This window comes from Microcaecilia unicolor, chromosome 7 (assembly GCF_901765095.1).
Source record: "Microcaecilia unicolor chromosome 7, aMicUni1.1, whole genome shotgun sequence".
NCBI lineage: Eukaryota > Metazoa > Chordata > Amphibia > Gymnophiona > Siphonopidae > Microcaecilia > Microcaecilia unicolor.
The window spans coordinates 50596797-50618912 of record NC_044037.1 but is presented as its reverse complement, the minus strand read 5'-3'; the positions used below and the strand labels follow the sequence as shown (position 1 = coordinate 50618912).

Genomic DNA, 22116 nt, shown 5'->3' with positions numbered 1-22116 from the left:
ATGTTGGTGTATCCTTGACAAGTTAATTTCTCTCAAACAGTTAAATACGATTCTTGAAAGAAATTCAGATTCGTAGTAGGCATATGGAAGACAGATAACTTGATACAAATAACTAGGCAACCACGTTAGATGGGGGCTGAATACACATGGGCCAGCAAAGGATATGGGGGGGGGGGGGGGGGGGGAGGGCTAGGGGAGAAAAAGGTGTAAGCTCTAGAAGAAAACAGATAAGAAAGCAAGAGGATCAAGGAGAGGAAAAGGTTACGAGTAAGGCAACGAGGAGTAAGGAAAGGAGAAGGTTAAAATGAGTTATAAAATGAACAGATATCCCTATCCTGAGGAAATTCCATTGACTAATTTGATCAGTAGGCAAGTGACTGCATGTTGTATTAATTGAAGTCTCTTGGGTTAACTGCAGTATCTTCAGATGTTGAGGTAACCCTTGAAAGAATCCCTCCATAGAGATTATGTATGATTGACTAATGAAAGATATGCCTAGTAAAGTCTACAGTGGCAATTCTATAAATTGATGCCAAGATTTAGGCTCCCCAATGCAATGTGTGTTGCACCAATTCAATAACAGCTTCTTTGCGCCAAGATACCATTATAGAATACCAGAGTAAGTTAGCACTGGTACACCTAAAGTTAGGCGCCAACAGTTAAGCCAAGTCAATGGCAGTGTAACTGTTGGCATCTAATTGGGCCCTGAAGTGCGGATAATGTATACTATTCTATAAGTAGTATTCCAGAGACAAGTCTATGATGTAACTATACTCCATAGGCTAAGCGATGTTGGTGCTTATGTTACAGAATGACTGGGTCATTTGAGGACATTTACATTCTTCTCGCTGAGCCACTCCACTATTTTTGCTTTATGCTTATGATCACTCTCCTGCTGAAAGGTGGATCTTCTTCCTTAAACCTGTTCCAGTCTGCTGTGGACATGGGGATTCTTCCAGAATCTGCCTGTACTTTCCACTACTCATCTTTTCTTCAAACCTTCAGAAACCTCCTTGTCTTCCTCCTGTAAAGTACCCTTATATTATAACGTTTTGGTGGTTCCAAGCGGTTTTCAATGAAATTCAGAAAGAAGTTAAACTGACTTGCTTTCAGGAAGAAATTTTTGACTTGTTTTTTAATAAGGCACTTCTAACCTGATCATGAAGGAGGATATCAGTATAAAGAGGTTTGAGGCTGTAATATAGGTCTATAGGTCCATGAATTAAATGTTGCCATTGATTCTATTATGTATTTGAAGTAATTTGTTCAGGAGTATTATGATAAACAAGATACAAAATATAAATGTTTTATTATTAATAATAATGCTTACCTGTGGAACACCAAGCTTTTTACAAGCCTCAAGAAAATTTTCAACGTTTCTTCTGCATTTTGCCATACTTAGTTTAGGCTGAAAATAATGGAAAACTGGTCAAAACTTCAAAAAAGAGCATAACTATTTTGTTTAATCCAAATGTAATTAAAGATTACAAATCAAATCTAAATATGTTTCTTAAAGAACCAGAATATGAAGTCAAAGGCTGTGAATCTGTAGGATTTACCATGGCTATGTGTCACTGGAATTAATTTAAGACAGCCTTATGGAACTTTAACAACTACACAATGTTAACATTTGTTTTATTATTGAGTGTATGTTTATTGTACTCTGCCTTGATGCAGTCAGCGATGACAGTAGATACATTTTAATAAGTATATATAAAAATATATATGATTTTAGTGTTGTTCTACCTCAAATAAACAGTTAATATATTACAACTGGAGTGGATAAGCAGTGTAAGAGTTAGAACAGTGAGCTGGGAACTGGAAGGCCCAGGCTGAAACCCCATAACAGCTCTTTGTAGCCTTGGGCAAGTCACAGAGGGGTCCCTTTACTAAGGTGCGCTGAAAAATGGCCTGCGGTAGTGTAGACGTGTGTTTTGGGCGTGCACAGAATTATTTTTATCGCATCTACAAAAAATGCCCCTTTTTTTTTTTCGACGAAAATGGACGTGTGGCAAAATGAAAAATTGCCATGTGTCCATTTTGGGTCTGAGACCTTACCGCAAGCCATTGACCTAGCAGTAAAGTCTTGTGCAATAAGTGGGCGGTAATGGTCTATGCACGTCAAATGCAACTTGATGCGCGTAGCTGCCATGCGCCAGAAAATAAAAATATATTTTTCAGATGCGCGTAGTGGATGTGCACCAAACTGAAATTACCGCAAGGGCCATGCGGTAACCCCAACTTGGCATGCCTAAAAGTGGCCTGCGTTGCTGTAGGCGTGTTTTGGGTGCACGCAGGTCCATTTGCTCAGTGCTCCTGGAAAAAAGGTATTTTTTTGTGCTAGAAAATGGATATGTGACAAAATTAAAAGCAGCATGCATCCACTTTCGGGCTGAGACTTTACCACCACCCACTGATTTAGCGGTAAGGTCTCATGCGCTAACTGGGCGGCAAGCGGCCAGCATGTGTAAACTGCCGATTAATGCCAGGTAAGTGCCACGCCGTAGAAAATACAAAATATTTTCTACCGCATGTTTTGGGTGTGTGTCAAAAATGGAATTACCGCCCGGGGCACGCGGTAGCTGGGCGGTAGTGCCAATTTGACGCACGTTGGACGCATGTAGGTGCATACGTGCCTTTGTAAAAGGGCCCCATAACCTTCCACTGCCTTGTGCCTGATGCTGGGCAGGTTCTTGCAGTAATACCAGTATGGGTCAATTCCCCTGTGTTGGGCAGCAGTGACATAGTGGTGTCTCCACTGCACAGGAGAAGGCAATGGCAAACTATTCCTGTATGCTGGCAAGGCGGCCATGAGGAAGGGACCCTCATTGTGTGATGGTCAGGAGTCAATTTATTTATTTAGATTTTGCTTACACCTTTTTCAGTAGTAGCTCAAGGTGAGTTACATTCAGGTACACTAGGTAGTTTGACTCACGGGCACATCTGGGTCTGGATATTACGATTGTCTTTCTAGTTTGGAAATCAAACTTTTAAAAAATTATAGAAACTAATCTGAAAATTGAATTCTAAGAAATATTTTAGGCTTATTATAGAAAATATTCCAAAACAAACTTCTCATTGGAACTAGAAATGATACTTTTCGTTAATGTAACCCCTCCTTGAAATCTTCTAAAATGAGAAAAAAAATTATCCTAGCAATATATTGTAATTACTCTATTCCTTGTTTTTAAAAATTCAGGCCTTGAAAAACAGTGGAGGAGCAGAACAGTGCTCCACTGTGTTTTCAAGGTCCAAATGTTTAAAAATAAGGCTGAGAACCAGGGATGCCAGGGTTACATAAGAACATAAGAATAACAGTATTAGCTCAGATCAATGGTCCATCTAGCCCAGTATCCTGTCTCCAATAGTGGTCAATTCAGGTTACAAGTAACTGGCAGAAACCCAAATAGAAGCAACACTCCAAGATACCAAAACCAGGGCAGGCAGTGGCTTCACACAGAACAAATGCAGCGTGGCTGGAGTAAAATATGTAACCTAATACAAAATGGCACAGCTCCAGCCAGTATTACAAATTGGTGCAATATTCAATGGGTGAAAATGGAGAAAAAGCCCTCAGAAACCTCCAGTGTAATGCTGGTGGTTTAGTGCGAGGTTATACAAAAATTTTTTTGTGACATAACTCACGCAACGGTTCTATCATAGGGCAAAAAACTCCACTTCCCAGGCTATTATTTAAGTCTCAAGGTTCTACACACAATGTAAGCAATGTTAAAGCAGTATTTCTTGTGCTCTCTATATTTAACAACACACAGGGTAAAGTAGCACTTAGCTTGTAATTTAAATCAGCACTCCTCTATAACCGTTCGACGGGGACCGCCGTTTCACCTAGAAACATGGCTTCATCAGGAACGAAGTGCTTTCTGTAATGTTGAGTCAGAAATTTAAGCTGGAGGCATAAATTTGTAATACTGGCTGGAGCTGTGCCATTTTGTATTAGGCAGTGGCTTCCCCAGGTCTATCTCAATAGCAAACTGTGGACTTTTCCTCCAGGAACTTGTCCAAACCTTTTTTAACTCCAGATACGCTAACCGCTGTTAAAACATCCTCTGGCAACAAGTTCTAGAGCTTAACTATTCGATGAGGGAAAAAAATATTTCTTCCTATTTGTTTTAAAAGTATTTCCATGTAACTTCATTGAGTATCCCCTAGTCATTGAACTTTTTGAAAGAGTGAAAAATCAATTCAAGGTTACCCGTTCTACACCACTCAGGATTTTGCAGGCCTCAATAATATCTCCCCTCAGCCACCTCTTTTCCAAGCTGAAGAGCCCTAACCTCTTTAGCCTTTCCTCATATGAGAGGAGTTCCATCCCTTTTATTGTTTTGGTCGTGCTTCTTTGAACTTTTTCTAATTCCGCTATTTCTTTTTTTTAATATAAATATATATATAGCGACCAGCATCAGGTAACTATGATTTGATTTATTCTTCCCAATGTGCATCACTTTGCACTTGTCCACATAAAATTTTATTTGCCATTTGGTTTCCCAGTCTTCCGATTTCCTAAGGTCTTCCTGTAATTTTTCACAGCCCACATGTTTCAAACACTCTAGAATAACAGTTTATGATTTTATTTTTGATTACTAGAAAAGTTCATTTTCGAAGTGTTTTTAACTTCCTATGAATAATACAGCTTGTGAAATGTAACACAAGCTATGTTATCCATGTTGCATAATAATGAGCTGCTTTGCGTGCTACACATTTCATTTTTAACATGTGTTATGGTGAAAAACACACTGGAGGTTTTAAATACAATTTAGTAAATAGACATCTTAAATTTTAATCCCTCTGAAGACAAGCAAATACCCAATGTATTAGAATTGCACTTACCTTGAGCTACCAATGAAAAGGAATGAGAGAAATCTAAGTATATATATATATAGGATAGGAAATTGAAAATACTGAGTATCAGAGTGTAGTAAAAAAAAAAAAAAAAGGCATTCCAACACATTTTTTTTAATACTAAAAACAAAACCCCCCGATTGTTGTCATTCAGTAACTTACCACTGCTGGTGATGGTACATGAATACTGGCAACAGAACGTGGCCTTATGTGATTTGTTAAATGGCACAGCACCACCCCATCCATCAATGCTACACCGATGTCATCTGGCAAAATTACTTTTAACCTTGATTCAAGATTCTACAAAGAGGTATCAAATGGCAATTTACTATTCTAAACCAAATAAATGTCTATGTAACAGTCTATAAAACAGTCATGACAGTAAGAATATGTATAACAATCCCCCAGATTCTACACAGCGCGTCTAGAGATCTGTGCCAAAATCGGTGCATATTCTATAACAATATGCGTAACAAATTTAGCTAATGAGTGCTCATAACAGCACTTAACAAGCAATAATGAGCATTATTTGGCACTGATCAGAATTTATGTGCATTTGGTAAGAGCATTCTGTAACGAAGTATACCAAACTTCAAACGCATGCAAGCAAAAAGAGGCATGGTTATGGGTGGGAAAATGGGTGTTTCAAAATTTAAATGCATAGTTATAAAATATGTCCCAGTGCACGTAAATCTACGTGTCGGGATTTATGCCACATTTTCATTGGTGTAAACAGATGTGTGTAGTTTTAAGTGCTGAAATATTAACTAAGCATATTCTATAATTGGCACCTAATTCTAAGTGCCAATTATAGAATACGCTTAGTCGGCACTGATTTCTCCAATTTTACCATATTGATTATATTTATGCTTTATTTGGTCCTTTTACTATGGTTAAGATGTCAACAAAATTCTGAGTTTTATGTCAAGCTATATCTGCTCTACACTGCCTTGGATGAATCTTTTCATAAAGGTGGTTAATAAATCCCAATATATGAGTTTTCACAAGAATTTTACCCACCCATTGCAATTGAAAGCGGTTCCTGTATAGAGCAAAAGTATTTCCATAATGGCGCAGGACATGCTACACCCAGATGTAGAGGATTTATCTATTGAGCTCCTAGCCTATTTTGAAATAGATAAGTATGCTGGATTCTAGGAGAGGGAAAGGTTAAACAAGACGAATTTAACACCTAGAGTGAAGAGTATGACAAGATGAATAAGTCAATAACCTGTATAAAGGGACAATCTACTGACATCAAATAAATTAAAATACTGTGCAGCACAATTACCGGGAGAATTCTATACACAAGGATTCAGGGACAGAAGAAGAGAAAGTTGAAAAAAATGCATTAAAGGAAAAATAAAACCATGGTGAGCAGAGGTGGCCCTGATAAATGGGCATCTAAAATGATCAAGATCATCAAAAAAAATGAGAATGATCCAAAACATCAACATGAAATATACTGCATTAAATTCATATGCTCCAATAATAACCTAAAAGTAGCAACTGAAACACAAAAACTACAGAGATGAAGAAAACAGAAAAGAGGGATCAAAAACTGTTTATAGAAAACCCAAAACAGATCTACAGGAAACTGGAAAACAACATCAGTAAAGAGAAAATATCCCCAATTAAAGTTGAAACAAACATTCTGGAGGCATTTATATGAGGACCCTATAGAGTACAATCAAGAAGCAGAATGGCAACTCTGCACACAGAAGATTTTGGAAAAGGCAGACGTAAGTTATGGAATGGCCTGAAGTATCAACAAAGTATTAGAAAACAAGTTAAAAAAAGCTTCAAACTGGAAGAGCCCTGGCCCAAATGGAGTGACCAAGTTTTGATTCAATAGTTAAACATCCTTCCATCGAGACCTGGCAGATTACAAAAATCAATTGGTCAGGCAGCCAGACTGAACACCACAATGGCTAACAACAGGAAAGACACTTCTTCCAAAGAGAAATCCAAGTTACATTCCCAAAGATTACAGACCCTTAACTTGTCTACCTACAGTCTATAAGCTATTCACTGCAATAAATGCCAATACAGTATACGACCATACTGACTCCAATAGCATCATGGCAACAGAGCAGAAGGGCAATCAGATGGGAACATATGGAGCCAAAGACTAGTTAATGCTGAAGAAAGTGATCATGGAGAACACTAAGAAGAGCAGAAATCCCAGTATATCAAGGATTGTGTAAACAAGCCTTTGATAGCATCCCACATTCCTGGATAATAAACTGCCTTGAATTGTACAAAAGCAACCCTGGACTGATCAAGTTAATCAAATTCATCAATAAATTTTGGTAAACCACACTCCATCTGAAGTGAAATGTACACTTTCGAGCTCATTTTCGAAAGAGAAGGACGCCCATCTTTTGACACAAATTGGAAGATGGGCTGTATGAATCCAAGATGGCGACTAAGCAGGTTTAACATCAATATAATTCCTTTTTTCTTCTTTAATATGCCGAAAAGGAAGGGTAAACCGAAGGTACCACCCCTCCCGAAGCAAATATCCTCCTTACCGGGACAGTCATCTATCTCCTCATCTTTGGTTTCTACCCCGCTTATGGGCGTTTCAGCTACCGGAGCAAGGAAGAGCCATAGTCTGGACAGTGATTTTTCACTCAGCCCGCTGGGACCTGCTACTCCCCCTCCCCCGCAGCCGGACGGAGTTGCTGTACCGAGTACTGGGGAAAAAACAGACTCGAAGGGGTGGCGTACTCCCTCAATGCAAGTGGAGAATGGAAACATCTTGGCGGAAGGAGAGATAGTATAGCGACTTTCATTAATGACATCTGGCAATTCAACGGTGAACGAGAATGTGAATAAAGATATACAAGAAGAAATTTCTTTGTGCTCTATGGCGGTTCAACCGTTGGTAAGCCTTCTGAAATCTCACTGGAATCAATTTGGTTGGCCCTTGAATCTCTATATAAGGTCTGTACATCTTTTATCTCTGTTTCATTAAATAACTCAACCCATATAAGAACTTTAAAAGAAAAGGTTGAAGGTGTTTTGAATAAACAGTCTAACTTAGAAAAAGATATTACTAAAGTATTAGAACAAAAGTCTCAATTCTCTGGAGGTCGATTATTGCTTCATCGAAAGATTGAAAATTTAGAGAACTTATCTAGAAATCTGAATCTTCGTATATTGAATTTTCCACAATCTCAATATGTTACTCCGAGAGATATGTTTACAAAATTCCTAAGAGAGGTATACAAATATCCAGAACAGTCCCTTCCACATTTGCAGATTATATTACTTGGATTCGAAATTAAAGCAACAAACGGTTTCAACGCAGCAAGATAATCTAGTGGGAACATTAAATGTTACAGATCTTCTGGAACAATCTATCGAGAACATTGAAACCAGGTCAACTCTACTTGTATCATTTGTATTCCTTCACGATAAGGAAGCTTTACTAAGATTATATTTTAAGAATATTCATCCTGAATTTAAAGGAAGTAAAGTTTCAATATTTCCTGATATATCTATATGGACACAATAGAGAAGAAAGAGATTTGTGGACATGAAACAAGAATCCATTGAGTTAAAAGCATGTTTTCAGTTAAGATTTCCTTGCAAATGTTTGTTATTATTTAATGATACGAGATATGTCTTTTTTGAACCAGAACAATTATGTAATTTTCTTAATATGCAGAGTAACAAGGAACAGCCTTAGCTATAAAGCAGTCTAAATAATAGGGGCTACCTCCTGCTTATATTCTTTGGACTATTTCCACAGTTTATTTATTTATTTATTTATTTATTAGTAGCATTTGTATCCCACATTTTCCCACCAATTTGCAGGCTCAATGTGGCTTACATTTGCTGTAATGGCGGTTGCCATTTCCGGTTAGCAGAATTACAAATGGTGTTAAATTAAGGTGCATACATACATGGCAATATACATGGTACATAGCATATATGGAACTAATCATGGTATACATACATATACCATGTGTATACATACTGTAAGGAGGTTGGAGGGTCTAAGCAGCTCAGGAGGAGGTATGGGGCCAGACTACATGCCCCACAAGGCCCTGAGAGAAGGGATCGGGGTGGTAGGTCCAAAAACCCGGGATGGCCCCCACGTGGGAGGGAGGGGGAAAAGGACTGGAAAGAGCAGCTGCTATGGCAGGCGAGGACCAGAAGGGGGAGCAGGGATGACAAAGCTCAATACCCTTGGGTTAGAAATCAGTACAAGATTCCTTCCACCTGGGAGGGGGAGGAGGTCTCCAACCAACATCCTAGCAGAGAAGCAGAGTTAATGGAGTGCTTGGAGGAAGGAGAGGCTGGAGAGACCAACACACCAGGTTTGGAGGAGCCAGTGGACATGGACTGTAATTGTACTTTGGGGCAGAGTTGCAGGGACTGAAGGCAGTGGGTGGTCACAGGAGTCAATTAGCTGTGTTGTGGGTGGTGTACTGCCATTCTGCAACCACCCAAGCGGAAAGACTTTTAAAACTGAAACCCAGGCTGTTGAACTGGTGGGGGGAGAACATGGATTTAAAGGGAAGTTTTTTTCTTGTTGCTTTATTTTGGAAACTGAATGGGACTTTAACCCCCTTGAACTGAGATTTTGTGGAGGAGGGGAAATAAACTGTTTGGAACTAAAAGCTGTGCTGTCTGGAAGGACTTTGTTTGTGGACTGCTGAAGGGAGCCTACCACCCCTGGAGGTTTGCTACCGGGATTACAGATATCACAATACATAGTAAAGAAGGATATATTAAGGTGTTGCATGAAGGTTGCGTTGGTTGTAACATACATTTGGTCATCGACTGTCGAAAGACCCTAATCGACATAGGTTTAAGGTGGTAGTGCTTGATCATTACTAACAAGAAGGCTAATCAGTTCTTGCGATGAAATTTCGGTTTAGCATAGATCGTGTATAGCGTTATTATTCAGAGTTTAAGATGGATGTTTAGGTCTTGCGTTGTTTTTATGGTCTTCGGTAGTGCGTTCCATAGTTGCCAACTTCCAATGGTATTAAAGTTAATTGCTTGGTATTCATTCTACTTTATTTGCGGACTATTATATCCGATTATGTAGTAATATAAGTGGGAAATTTTTCTCTCTTATTTAATGGTTCCTTTTCTTTTGTATTGTATTCAGATATTGGTGTATCCTATCAAAGATTGTTTCTTTGTAAAATGGAAACTTAATAAATTAAAAAAAAAAAATCGAAAGATGGACATCCTTCTCATAGGGTCGTCCAAATCAATATAATCGAAAGCCGATTTTGGACGTCTCCAACTGCTTTCCGTCACAGGGACAGTCAAAGTTCAAGGGGGAGTATCGGAGGTGTAGCGAAGGCGGGACTTGGGCGTGCTTAACACATGGATGTCCTTGACCCATAATGGAAAAAAAAGGGCATCCCTGACAAGCACTTGGACGACTTTACCTGGTCGTGTTTTTCTTACGACCAAGGCACTAAAAGGTGCCCAAAATGACCAGATAACAACCGAAGAGAATCGGGGATGACCTCCCCTTACTCCCTCAGTGGTCACTAACCCCCTCCCACCCTCAAAAAATATCTTTAAAAATATTTTTTGCCAGCCTCTGATGTCATACTCAGGTCCATCACAGCAGTATGCAGGTACCTGGAGCAGTTTTAGTGGGTGCAGTGCACTTCAGACAAGCGGACCCAGGTCCATCCCCCCCTACCTGTTACGTTTGTGGAGTAAACAGCAAGCCCTCCAAAACCCACTGTACCCACATCTAGGTGCCCCCCTTCACTTGTAAGGGCTATGGTAGTGGTGTACAGTTGTGAGTAGTGGGTTTGGGGGGTCTCAGCACACAAGGTAAGGGAGCTATGTACCTGGGAGCAATTTATGAAGTCCACTGCAGTGCCCCCTAGGGTGCCTGCTTGGTGTCCTGGCATGTCAGGGGGACCAGTGCACTACAAATGCTGGCTCCTCCCACGACCAAAGGGCTTGCATTTGGTCGTTTCTGAGAAGGTCGTGCTTAGTTTCCATTATTGCTGAAAATCAGAAACGACCAAATCTAGGGATGACCATCTCTAGGGACGACCTAAATTTCAAGATTTGGACGTTCCTTACCGTATTATCGAAACGAAAGATGGATGTCCATCTTGTTTCAATAATATGGATTTTCCCACCCCTCCATCGGAACGTTTTGCAAGGATGTCCTCAACAAAACTTGGACATCCCTTTCAATTATGCCCCTCTTTGTCATTCCTAACATTAAGATCCTGCAAGACATATTTCAGGAAGACTCTCCGTCATAACTGGGCACTAAATCCACTGAGTACTTTTATTAATGCTCTGGACTATAGGTTTAGTCTTAATCATTAAGATGCTAACAACCCAGAAGTTTCAAGTCATCTACAAACAGTAACTATGATGTATCTCTACAATTCCATTAACCAAAAATTAGTGAAACGACTCTGTAGAAAAAAACTTCTAAAACATCATCAAGATGACTTATCTATTTATTTCTAAAAAAAAAAAAACTTCTACCCCGCTTCAATAAAAACTAGATGACCTTGGCCTGAACAAAATTACTAAAGCATCCTTCCTTAGAAGAAAATTGAGCAAAACTGAAAACATCTCAATGATTGATGACTGTGAGCTAAAGAAATCAACAGAAAGGTGCATATAAATATCTAGGAGTTGAAAATAAGCAACAATCAAGCAAAAATCACAAAGATCAGTATAGAATATTACAGAAGAATAAAATTGATACCAAAAAGTGCATTAACATCACAGATTAAGATACAAGGCATTTAATCAAGTCTTCAATTCCTGCACTCTCATACAGCTTCGAATTGATATATGAACAAGAAAATTCTTCCATGCACACAAATTCATTTTTAAGAATCAGGTGTATGTCAAGATTGTACATTCTCCGAGCTGAAGGAGCAATGGGTGTCATAGAAATAGTTTACAGCTGTAGAGCTATCGTAGGCTTCCAGGTTTACTTAACAGCATTATCAGATCCAAATATCCAAATATAAGTCTCCTTGTTGAAACTTGGACAAGTGCTATGAGAAGAAGAATCCACAGGGAAGGATGCAACAGAATTTGCAAAGAAGAGGAAAAACTCTTCAAAGGATTAGATCAGCAAATGAGGAAACAAGTGATAAATGGTTAAGTACAATGGGAAATACAAAGTGTCATTCCAAGAACCATTCCTTCGTCCAAACCACACATATGAATGGTTAAGAAGAGGTGAACTGAAATCCAAGGATGAATGACTGTTATGGAGTTTCTCCTTTATATGGTAGTTAGGCCCCACCTAGTGCATCCCAGGATGCACCAGGCAGGGTGTTGCCATTTTGAGGACTGCCTAGCAGGAGGAGGGAATAGGACTCCTTCCCTCCTCCTTCTTTGAGGTAGGCCACTGGAGAGGGGGGAAGGGTTTAGTCCTGGGGGGGCGGGGTCCCACTGGACCACCAAGGTTGAAGTCCTCCTTGGGGGGTGGGGGGTCTGGGGTCCACCAGGACTTTACTTCTTTGGAGGGGAGGTGTCTGGGGTCCACCAGGGCTTAAGTCTGAAGGTGAGGTCTTATGTTTTGTCTGTGAATGTGCTCAAGAGTTGTGCTTAATGCACAACTCTTGAATGCATGTGCCATGTACAATCCTCCCCTTAACTCTGCAAAAACTCCCTCATGCTCAACTCTGTGCTTAAATTTGCATGTCATCAGTGTTGAGCATGAAGAAGCTGTTCAGACAAGCTGATCGGGTGGTATTTCTCCGGCGCTGTTCCGAAAAGCACCAGAGTTATTCGCATCTGGATATAAGAGAATTATGGAGCATGAAGAGGTTATAAACTGTTTTAAACTGGTTTAAAGGCTTCTTAATTCTTAGATCTTACCTGGTAAAGACGAAAAGAACTTTTCTTAATATGAGGTTCATCATATGGGGTACCACAAAGCATCACCCATTCCCTATTCAATATAATATCATCCTTGGGTAAAATATTGGACAAGTCTGCAGTGAAGAACTTTATATATGCTAATGATATCACCCTGTTGGTTCCTCTGGAAAACTCAACAGTGAATATTGATTCTAAGGTTGAATCTTACGTTAAGTTGGTGGAGAATTGGGTTGTAACATACAAATTTAAACTTAATTTGGAAAAAACTAAATTATTTTTATTATTTAATCTTCAGCAGACTGCTTTTTGTCAGTCTTTATTTATAAACTTCCTGAGCCCCTACGTCTTGCCCCATCCTTGGCCACCTTTAAAGCTAGACTGAAAGCCCACCTCTTTAACATTGCTTTTGACTCGTAACCACTTGTAACCACTCGCCTCCACCTACCCTCCTCTCCTCCTTCCTGTACACATTAATTGATTTGATTTGCTTACTTTATTTTTTGTGTATTAGATTGTAAGCTCTTTGAGCAGGGACTGTCTTTCTTCTATGTCTGTGCAGCGCTGCGTACGCCTTGTAGCGCTATAGAAATGCTAAATAGTAGTAGTAGTAGTAGGATCTTGTTTTCCAGTTGAATCAGACCTAAAGATATTAGTGGTGGTTCAGATGCCAAGCTGTCTTTTGAGAATTGTGTGGTGCTGTTAACCAAAAAGGTTTTCATTTATTTAAGAAGACTGATGAAACTTAGACACTGTTTTGATCTAGTACAATTTACAATGATTGTTCAGACTATGATTCTGAGTCAACTCGATTACTGTTACATACTTTTTGTTGGCTGTACTCAGATACTTCTTAAAAGGCTACAGACATTGCATAATATGGCGATTACAGAAATTTATTCAGTGGGCAAGTTTGATAGTGACTCCATTATTAAAGTACATGGGCTGTCAGTTTAGGATAGAGTATTTTAAAGCTTGTACGATTATTTTTAAAATATTGCATATCATAGCAACAAAATATATGCTGTCTTTGACAGCTTTTCCTAATCCTAATAATGTCAGGTGGCTAAAAGACACTTTGGAGTTACATCTACCCTCGTCTCAGACTATTAGATATAACAAAGTTCTTTAGTCCTCTGTTTCTTCTTCAGTTACTAAATTATAGAATGAGCTTCCTTCCATGATTAGGTACTCTAATAGCCTTATTTTATTTATCATTGAAAACATGGCTATTTGAGAAGTTTTTATAGTAAGGACTAAGATGAATTAGTTTCTTTTTTTGAATTGTGTTATTAGATATTTTTAATTGTACTTTCCCAGGGATGTCTGGTCTCTTTTCCATGTAAACCGCAAGGTATTTGCGGGACAGAAAGCGAATGCTACATACCTGTAGAAGATATTCTTCAAGGACAGCAGGCTGATTGTTCTCACTGATGGGTGACGTCCACGGCAGCCCCTCCAATCGGAAACTTCACTAGCAAAGGCCTTTGCTAGTCCTCGCGCGCTCATGCGCACCGCGCATGCGCGGCCGTCTTCCCGCCCGAACCGGCTCGTGTTCGTCAGTCCCATAAGTAGCAAACAAAGCAAGGGAAGACACAACTCCAAAGGGGAGGCGGGCGGGTTTGTGAGAACAATCAGCCTGCTGTCCTCGGAGAATACCTTCTACAGGTATGTAGCATTCGCTTTCTCCAAGGACAAGCAGGCTGCTTGTTCTCACTGATGGGGTATCCCTAGCCCCCAGGCTCACTCAAAACAACAACCATGGTCAATTGGGCCTCGCAACGGCGAGGACATAACTGAGATTGACCTAAAAAAATTAACCAACTAACTGAGAGTGCAGCCTGGAACAGAACAAACAGGGCCCTCGGGGGGTGGAGTTGGATCCTAAAGCCCAAACAGGTTCTGAAGAACTGACTGCCCGAACCGACTGTCGCGTCGGGTATCCTGCTGCAGGCAGTAATGAGATGTGAATGTGTGGACAGATGACCACGTCGCAGCTTTGCAAATTTCTTCAATAGAGGCTGACTTCAAGTGGGCTACCGACGCTGCCATGGCTCTAACATTATGAGCCGTGACATGACCCTCAAGAGCCAGCCCAGCCTGGGCGTAAGTGAAGGAAATGCAATCTGCTAGCCAATTGGATATGGTGTGTTTTCCCACAGCCACTCCCCTCCTGTTGGGATCAAAAGAAACAAACAATTGGGCGGACTGTCTGTTGGGCTGTGTCCGCTCCAGATAGAAGGCCAATGCTCTCTTGCAGTCCAATGTGTGCAGCTGACGTTCAGCAGGGCAGGAATGAGGACGGGGAAAGAATGTTGGCAAGACAATTGACTGGTTCAGATGGAACTCCGACACAACCTTTGGCAAGAACTTAGGGTGAGTGCGGAGGACTACTCTGTTATGATGAAATTTGGTGTAAGGGGCCTGGGCTACCAGGGCCTGAAGCTCACTGACTCTACGAGCTGAAGTAACTGCCACCAAGAAAATGACCTTCCAGGTCAAGTACTTCAGATGGCAGGAATTCAGTGGCTCAAAAGGAGGTTTCATCAGCTGGGTGAGAACGACATTGAGATCCCATGACACTGTAGGAGGCTTGACAGGGGGCTTTGACAAAAGCAAACCTCTCATGAAGCGAACAACTAAAGGCTGTCCTGAGATCAGCTTACCTTCCACACGGTAATGGTATGCACTGATTGCACTAAGGTGAACCCTTTCAGAGTTGGTCTTGAGACCAGACTCAGACAAGTGCAGAAGGTATTCAAGCAGGGTCTGTGTAGGACAAGAGCGAGGATCTAGGGCCTTGCTGTCACACCAGACGGCAAACCTCCTCCACAGAAAGAAGTAACTCCTCTTAGTGGAATCTTTCCTGGAAGCAAGCAAGATACGGGAGACACCCTCTGACAGACCCAAAGAGGCAAAGTCTACGCTCTCAACATCCAGGCCGTGGGATGCAGAAGCGCCCCTTCGTCCTGCGTGATGAGGGTCGGAAAACACTCCAATCTCCACGGTTCTTCGGAGGACAACTCCAGAAGAAGAGGGAACCAGATCTGACGCGGCCAAAAAGGAGCAATCAGAATCATGGTGCCTCGGTCTTGCTTGAGTTTCAACAAAGTCTTCCCCATCAGAGGTATGGGAGGATAAGCATACAGCAGACCCTCCCCCCAGTCCAGGAGGAAGGCATCCGATGCCAGTCTGTCGTGGGCCTGAAGCCTGGAACAGAACTGAGGGAGTTTGTGGTTGGCTCGAGATGCGAAGAGATCTACCAAGGGGGTGCCCCACGCTTGGAAGATCTGGCGCACCACTCGGGAATTGAGCGACCATTCGTGAGGTTGCATAATCCTGCTCAACCTGTCGGCCAGACTGTTGTTTACGCCTGCCAGGTATGTGGCTTGGAGCACCATGCCGTGACGGCGAGCCCAGAGCCACATGTTGACTGCTTCCTGACACAGGGGGCGAGATCCGGTGCCCCCCTGCTTGTTGACGTAATACATGGCAACCTGGTTGTCTGTCTGAATTTGGATAATTTGGTGGGACAGCCGATCTCTGAAAGCCTTCAGAGCGTTCCAGATCGCTCGTAACTCCAGAAGAGTGATCTGCAGATCGCGTTCCTGGAGGGACCAGCTTCCCTGGGTGTGAAGCCCCTCGACATGAGCTCCCCACCCCAGGAGAGACGCATCCGTGGTCAGCACTTTTTGTGGCTGAGGAATTTGGAAAGGACGTCCCAGAGTCAAATTGGACGAAATCGTCCACCAATACAGGGATTTGAGAAAACTCGTGGACAGGTGGATCACGTCTTCTAGATCCCCAGCAGCCTGAAACCACTGGGAAGCTAGGGTCCATTGGGCAGATCTCATGTGAAGGCGGGCCATGGGAGTCACATGGACTGTGGAGGCCATGTGGCCCAGCAATCTCAACATCTGCCGAGCTGTGATCTGCTGTGACGCTCGCACCCGCGAGACGAGGGACAACAAGTTGTTGGCCCTCGCCTCTGGGAGATAGGCGCGAGCCGTCCGAGAATCCAGCAGAGCTCCTATGAATTCGAGTTTCTGCACTGGGAGAAGATGGGACTTTGGATAATTTATCACAAACCCCAGTAGCTCCAGGAGGCGAAAAGTCATCTGCATGGACTGCAGGGCTCCTGCCTCGGATGTGTTCTTCACCAGCTAATCATCGAGATATGGGAACACGTGCACCCCCAGCCTGCGAAGTGCCGCTGCTACTACAGCCAAGCACTTTGTGAACACCCTGGGCGCAGAGGTGAGCCCAAAGGGTAGCACACAGTACTGGAAGTGCCGTGTGCCCAGCTGAAATCGCAGATACTGTCTGTGAGCTGGCAGTATCGGGATGTGCGTATAGGCGTCCTTCAAGTCCAGAGAGCATAGCCAATCGTTTTGCTGAATCATGGGTAGAAGGGTGCCCAGGGAAAGCATCCTGAACTTTTCTTTGACCAGATATTTGTTCAGGGCCCTTAGGTCTAGGATGGGACGCATCCCCCCTGTTTTCTTTTCCACAAGGAAGTACCTGGAATAGAATCCCAGCCCTTCTTGCCCGGATGGCACGGGCTTGACCGCATTGGCGCTGAGAAGGGCGGAGAGTTCCTCTGCAAGTACCTGCTTGTGCTCGTGTAGAGCTGGTAGGACTGAATTTTGGCCACGAGCATAGAAGAATGGTAGGCCTTCCTCCCAAAGGAGTCTAAAGGTTCTAGAGTCCTTGCCCGGGGGCGCCGAAGCTTGCTCCCTAGAACTCTTAGCCTTCTTTAGGGCCAAATCCACAACTCTAGAGTCATGAGGCAACTGTGTGCGCATCAGCTCTGGGTCCCCATGGATCCGGTACTGGGACTCGATCTTCTTGGGAATGTGGGGATTAGTTAGAGGCTTGGTCCAGTTCGCCAGCAATGTCTTTTTTAGGACATGGTGCATGGGTACAGTGGACGCTTCCTTAGGTGGAGAAGGATAGTCCAGGAGCTCAAACATTTCAGCCCTGGGCTCGTCCTCCACAACCACCGGGAAGGGGATGGCCGTAGACATCTCCCGGACAAAGGAAGCGAAAGACAGACTCTCGGGGGGAGAAAGCTGTCTCTCAGGAGAGGGAGTGGGATCGGAAGGAAGACCCTCAGACTCCTCGTCAGAGAAATATCTGGTGTCTTCTTCCTCTTCCCACGAGGCCTCACCCTCAGTGTCAGACATAAGTTCACGGACCTGTGTCTGCAACCGTGCCCGACTCGACTCTGTGGAGCCACGTCCACGATGGGGGCGTCGAGAGGTAGACTCCCTCGCCCGCATCGGCGAAGCTCCCTCCGCCGACGTAGTCGGGGAGCCCTCCTGGGAGGCGACGGCAGCCGGTACCGCACGCGGCACCGACGCCGGAGACCTCACCCCGGGCGATGGACCAGGCGGCGCCACGCTCGACGGTACCGGTGGCGCAAGCACCGCCGGTACCGGAGGGGTAGGGCGCAACAGCTCTCCCAGAATCTCTGGGAGGACGGCCCGGAGGCTCTCGTTCAGAGCGGCTGCAGAGAAAGGCATGGAGGTCGATGCAGGCGTCGACGTCAGAACCTGTTCCGGGCGTGGAGGCTGTTCCGGGCTGTCCAGAGTGGAGTGCATCGACACCTCCTGAACAGAGGGTGAGCGGTCCTCTCGGTGCCGATGCCTACTGGGTGCTGACTCCCTCGGTGACCCAGAGCTCTCGGTGCCGACACGGGAAGGAGACCGATGACGATGCTTCTTCGACTTCTTGGAACGAAGCATGTCACCAGAGCTTCCTGGCACCGATGAGGAGGACGTAGAATCCAGCCGTCGCTTCCTCGGGGCCGAGGCCGAAGGAGGTCGGTCTCGGGGGGGCTGTACCGCAGGAGCCCTCAGGGTAGGGGGAGACCCACCCGAAGGCTCACCGCCACCAGCAGGGGAATGGACAGCCCTCACCTGCACTCCAGACGAAGCACCACCGTCCGACGACATCAGCAGACGAGGTCCCGGTACCACCGACGTCGACGCAGCTGTCCGATGTCTCAGCGCCGATGCCTCGATGCACTCGATGCACTGGCGGCCGAGGATGAAGGTCTGGACGCTGAAGACGTCGATGCACTCGATACCCCCGGTGCCGATGTCGACGAAGAGCCCGAGAACAAATCGTTCCACTGGGCCAATCTCGCTACCTGAGTCCGCTTTTGTAAAAGGGAACACAGACTACAGGCCTGCGGGCGGTGCCCAGCCCCCAAGCACTGAAGACACGACGCGTGCCTGTCAGTGAGCGAGATGACCCGGACGCACTGGGTGCACTTCTTGAAGCCGCTGGGAGACTTCGATGTCATGGGCGGAAAAATCACGCCGGCGAGATCAAAAGTCGAAATGGCGGAAAAGGCACCACAAAAACAAGGGGAAGAAAACTTCGACCCGAGGCCTAAAAGCGGCCTACCCCGACGACGAAAGAAAACTTACCGGGGCGAAAAAGCTGGAAATATTGGGGGAAAAGAGACCGAAGAGTCCCTTTCCACACACAGAATGTTTTTTTTTTTTTTTAACACGAAGAGAACGCGCGAGGTCGACTTTGCGGGGCACGACACGGCGAAAACACGACCGTACCGAGCGCGGACAAAAGAAGACTGACGAACACGAGCCGGTTCGGGCGGGAAGATGGCCGCGCATGCGCGGTGCGCATGAGCGCGCGAGGACTAGCACAGGCCTTTGCTAGTGAAGTTTCCGATTGGAGGGGCTGTCGTGGACGTCACCCATCAGTGAGAACAAGCAGCCTGCTTGTCCTCGGAGAAATAATATTTAGATTAGATTATGATTACATGGAGTATCCCATTCTGACCAGTAAAAAGCTTTTCCATGGCGGTTTGCACTGCATTGTCTGTGAATCTTCGTTCCCAGAGCGGATTGTCAATATATTGAGCATTATTCTTTGAGTAACAGCTCATGTGATTAATGCTAATCTGTCGAACTGACCCCTGAGACAGGCATTGTTTTATACCAAAACATGGCCCATGTCAAGTCATTAATAAAGCACACTTGCGCCATTTTTTGACAGCCTTTGTGCTTGTTCTTTGGATTGCCTGTGTTATGTATTTTGACTCTCTCCGTTCTATGCTTCTATTTGAATGACTTTCATATAGTTTGTTTGCAAATGATTTGGGGTTTTACTATTTAATATGTTAAAATTGCTCAATTTATTGCTGTTTTTATTTTTCATTTACTTTCACATATTTATTCTATATGTTATAACAAACTATAATTCAAATATGTTTCTTAGACTCCTGAGGCAGGCGTCCCAGTGCCGGAAAACGGTGCCATGTCAAGTCTTTTGATGTATTTCAATAAATACTGCATACAAGGATCATCTGGTCTACCTCGCGAATGTCTAAGAGATTGACAGGGAGAGTCGATGGCATGGATGGGCAGACTGGATAGGCCATTAAGTCCTCATTTACCTATAATTTTCTCTGTTTCTAATATCACACATATATGCGATGAGCATCAGTAGCTAGCTATAATACTTACATTACGAAGTTGTTTTATTTGCTCTCTTTCTTCCCTTAAATGTTCCATTTTTCTTCTCATTGTAAATCCAGGGTCTACCACGCCGTATTCCTGACGAGATGAACGACTGAAAGCTGGGAGAAAAAAAAAAGAAGATAAAGTTAGTTATCAAATCAGGGTATGGGTATTCTCTTACAAAACCTAAGATGTGTAAAATGGTAGAATCCGAAAACACTGCTACCCATGAGTAATAAAATAAATACTGTATGCTCAGTTTACTAAGGCCTGTTCCTCACATTAGAGACATATTGCAGTTGTCAGTGTAGAAAACCTGTCATGATTCTTTACCTATATAGCAGGGGACACAATGGTATAAATCCAGCATGCTACTCAGAAAAACTGGAAAACATTCTGGTTTGAGCTTTTGCTGCCAAGCAAGAGAAAAGACTCAGTCTGAGAAGAGAACTAGAGAGGGAAGGAGCCTGCGTCCTCGACTCTGAGTTGCTGCTATGGGTGTAGAGGGCCACGGAGAAAAGCACTTGTGGTGGTACTTCTGGCATTTCACTGTAAACAGCTGTTCCAGAGGGATCCAACAGTGGAGTGGACAGACCTTTGTCTCTCTCTTTCTCTCCGAGTCTGAGCTTTGACTGTAAACAAAGGATCTACACCCAGCTGGGTGGTAAAAGAAAAAAACAGTAAGGATACCATTGCTAATCTGCTTCTCTGGTTGAAGCATTTGGGGAGACAGATACAAACAAGGGTCCTTCGGGAGTCCAGCACCCATTCAAACAGAGCTCAAGTTCAAAGAAAGGCAATGAGAATATTCCTGGGAAGAGTGCAAGGATCAGAAATCCTGTGTCTGTCTGTTGCAACCGTAACAGTTTTACTTACATGACAGTAACTGTTTTGCCTTGAAGTGATTTCTCCAGTACAGACTTCTTTAGGCATGCCAAAATTGTATGAAGTCATTGGACTCTTTTTTTATATATATATATATTTATTTACATTGCACATATCCAGACTTAAGTCATCTAGGTGGATTACATAACATACATTGCAATTCAGAAAATACAGTAACATTAAACAAATATCAAGGACAGCTAACATCAGCCACAAGCTTTAAAATATTTCCAGGGGTGCTACAGAGTTCAAATGGTGGCAGATGCATCTTGCTGAAGTTCCATGTGTGGCCTTGACAAAATCCATGGTCATCTCTATCTGGGGGTCCTCAATTTCCTTTTGGAAATTGCACCTGTGAAGAAACAGTGTGTTTTAAGCCTGTAAAATGTATTGGATATTTTCCTGTCTTTTCCTGTCTTAAATATGTCTGAAGTGTAATGTTTCGTTTGGCCAGCAGATGGTGCATGTTTATGCTTAAAGCTGTTACAAAAGACTGATTTTTATTTGAAGCTTGACTGTTCTGGGCTCTGATTGGCCTGGTTTTGAAATTACACAGCAGATGCTGGCTGTTGCTTCAGTTTCAGCCCGGGAGAAGGAGAGAGAGATCTCTTTTGCTGAAGCTCTATGAACAGATACGTCCTGATTTCCTCAGGTACTTTCTAAGAAGTATGCAAGTGTTTAGTTAGCATTATAATTGATCCATATTTCAGTTACCTGTTATCATTTGCCAATTGCACTGTTTTGTTTCACTGTTAAATATTTTTAAAGAGAATAAACATAATTGTTTGTGCGCCTTGTTTGTCTGGACTGATAAAAGAATCTTGGTGGTTTGTGTGTTGGGTCTGTGAGTGCTTTCTGTGAACTGTGGGAACACTGGGAATGTGGCTCCAGTAACACAGAAATCACTGGGGATAATTAGAGAGTAGGAGACTCATCCAGAGGCGGTTGTGACCCAGTCGGTAGGAGGAGGGTGTTAGTATAAAGCATGAGCGGCGGGTGCAGGTGAATCTGAGCTGTGCTAAGA

General features: G+C 43.3%; 1 protein-coding gene across 4 annotated transcripts in view; it reads right to left on the bottom strand.

Annotated features, from left to right (window-relative positions):
• The window catches only part of LRCH2 (leucine rich repeats and calponin homology domain containing 2), a 263804-nt gene that overhangs the window by 4037 nt on the left and 237651 nt on the right, over positions 1-22116 (bottom strand). For all 4 annotated transcript variants that reach the window (XM_030209796.1, XM_030209797.1, XM_030209798.1 and 1 more), the window contains 3 exons: positions 20214-20326; positions 5023-5160; positions 1331-1408 (listed from right to left, as the gene is read on the bottom strand). In XM_030209796.1, the coding sequence (XP_030065656.1) occupies positions 1331-1408; positions 5023-5160; positions 20214-20326 (329 nt within the window). The remainder of the gene's footprint in view (positions 1-1330; positions 1409-5022; positions 5161-20213; positions 20327-22116) is intronic.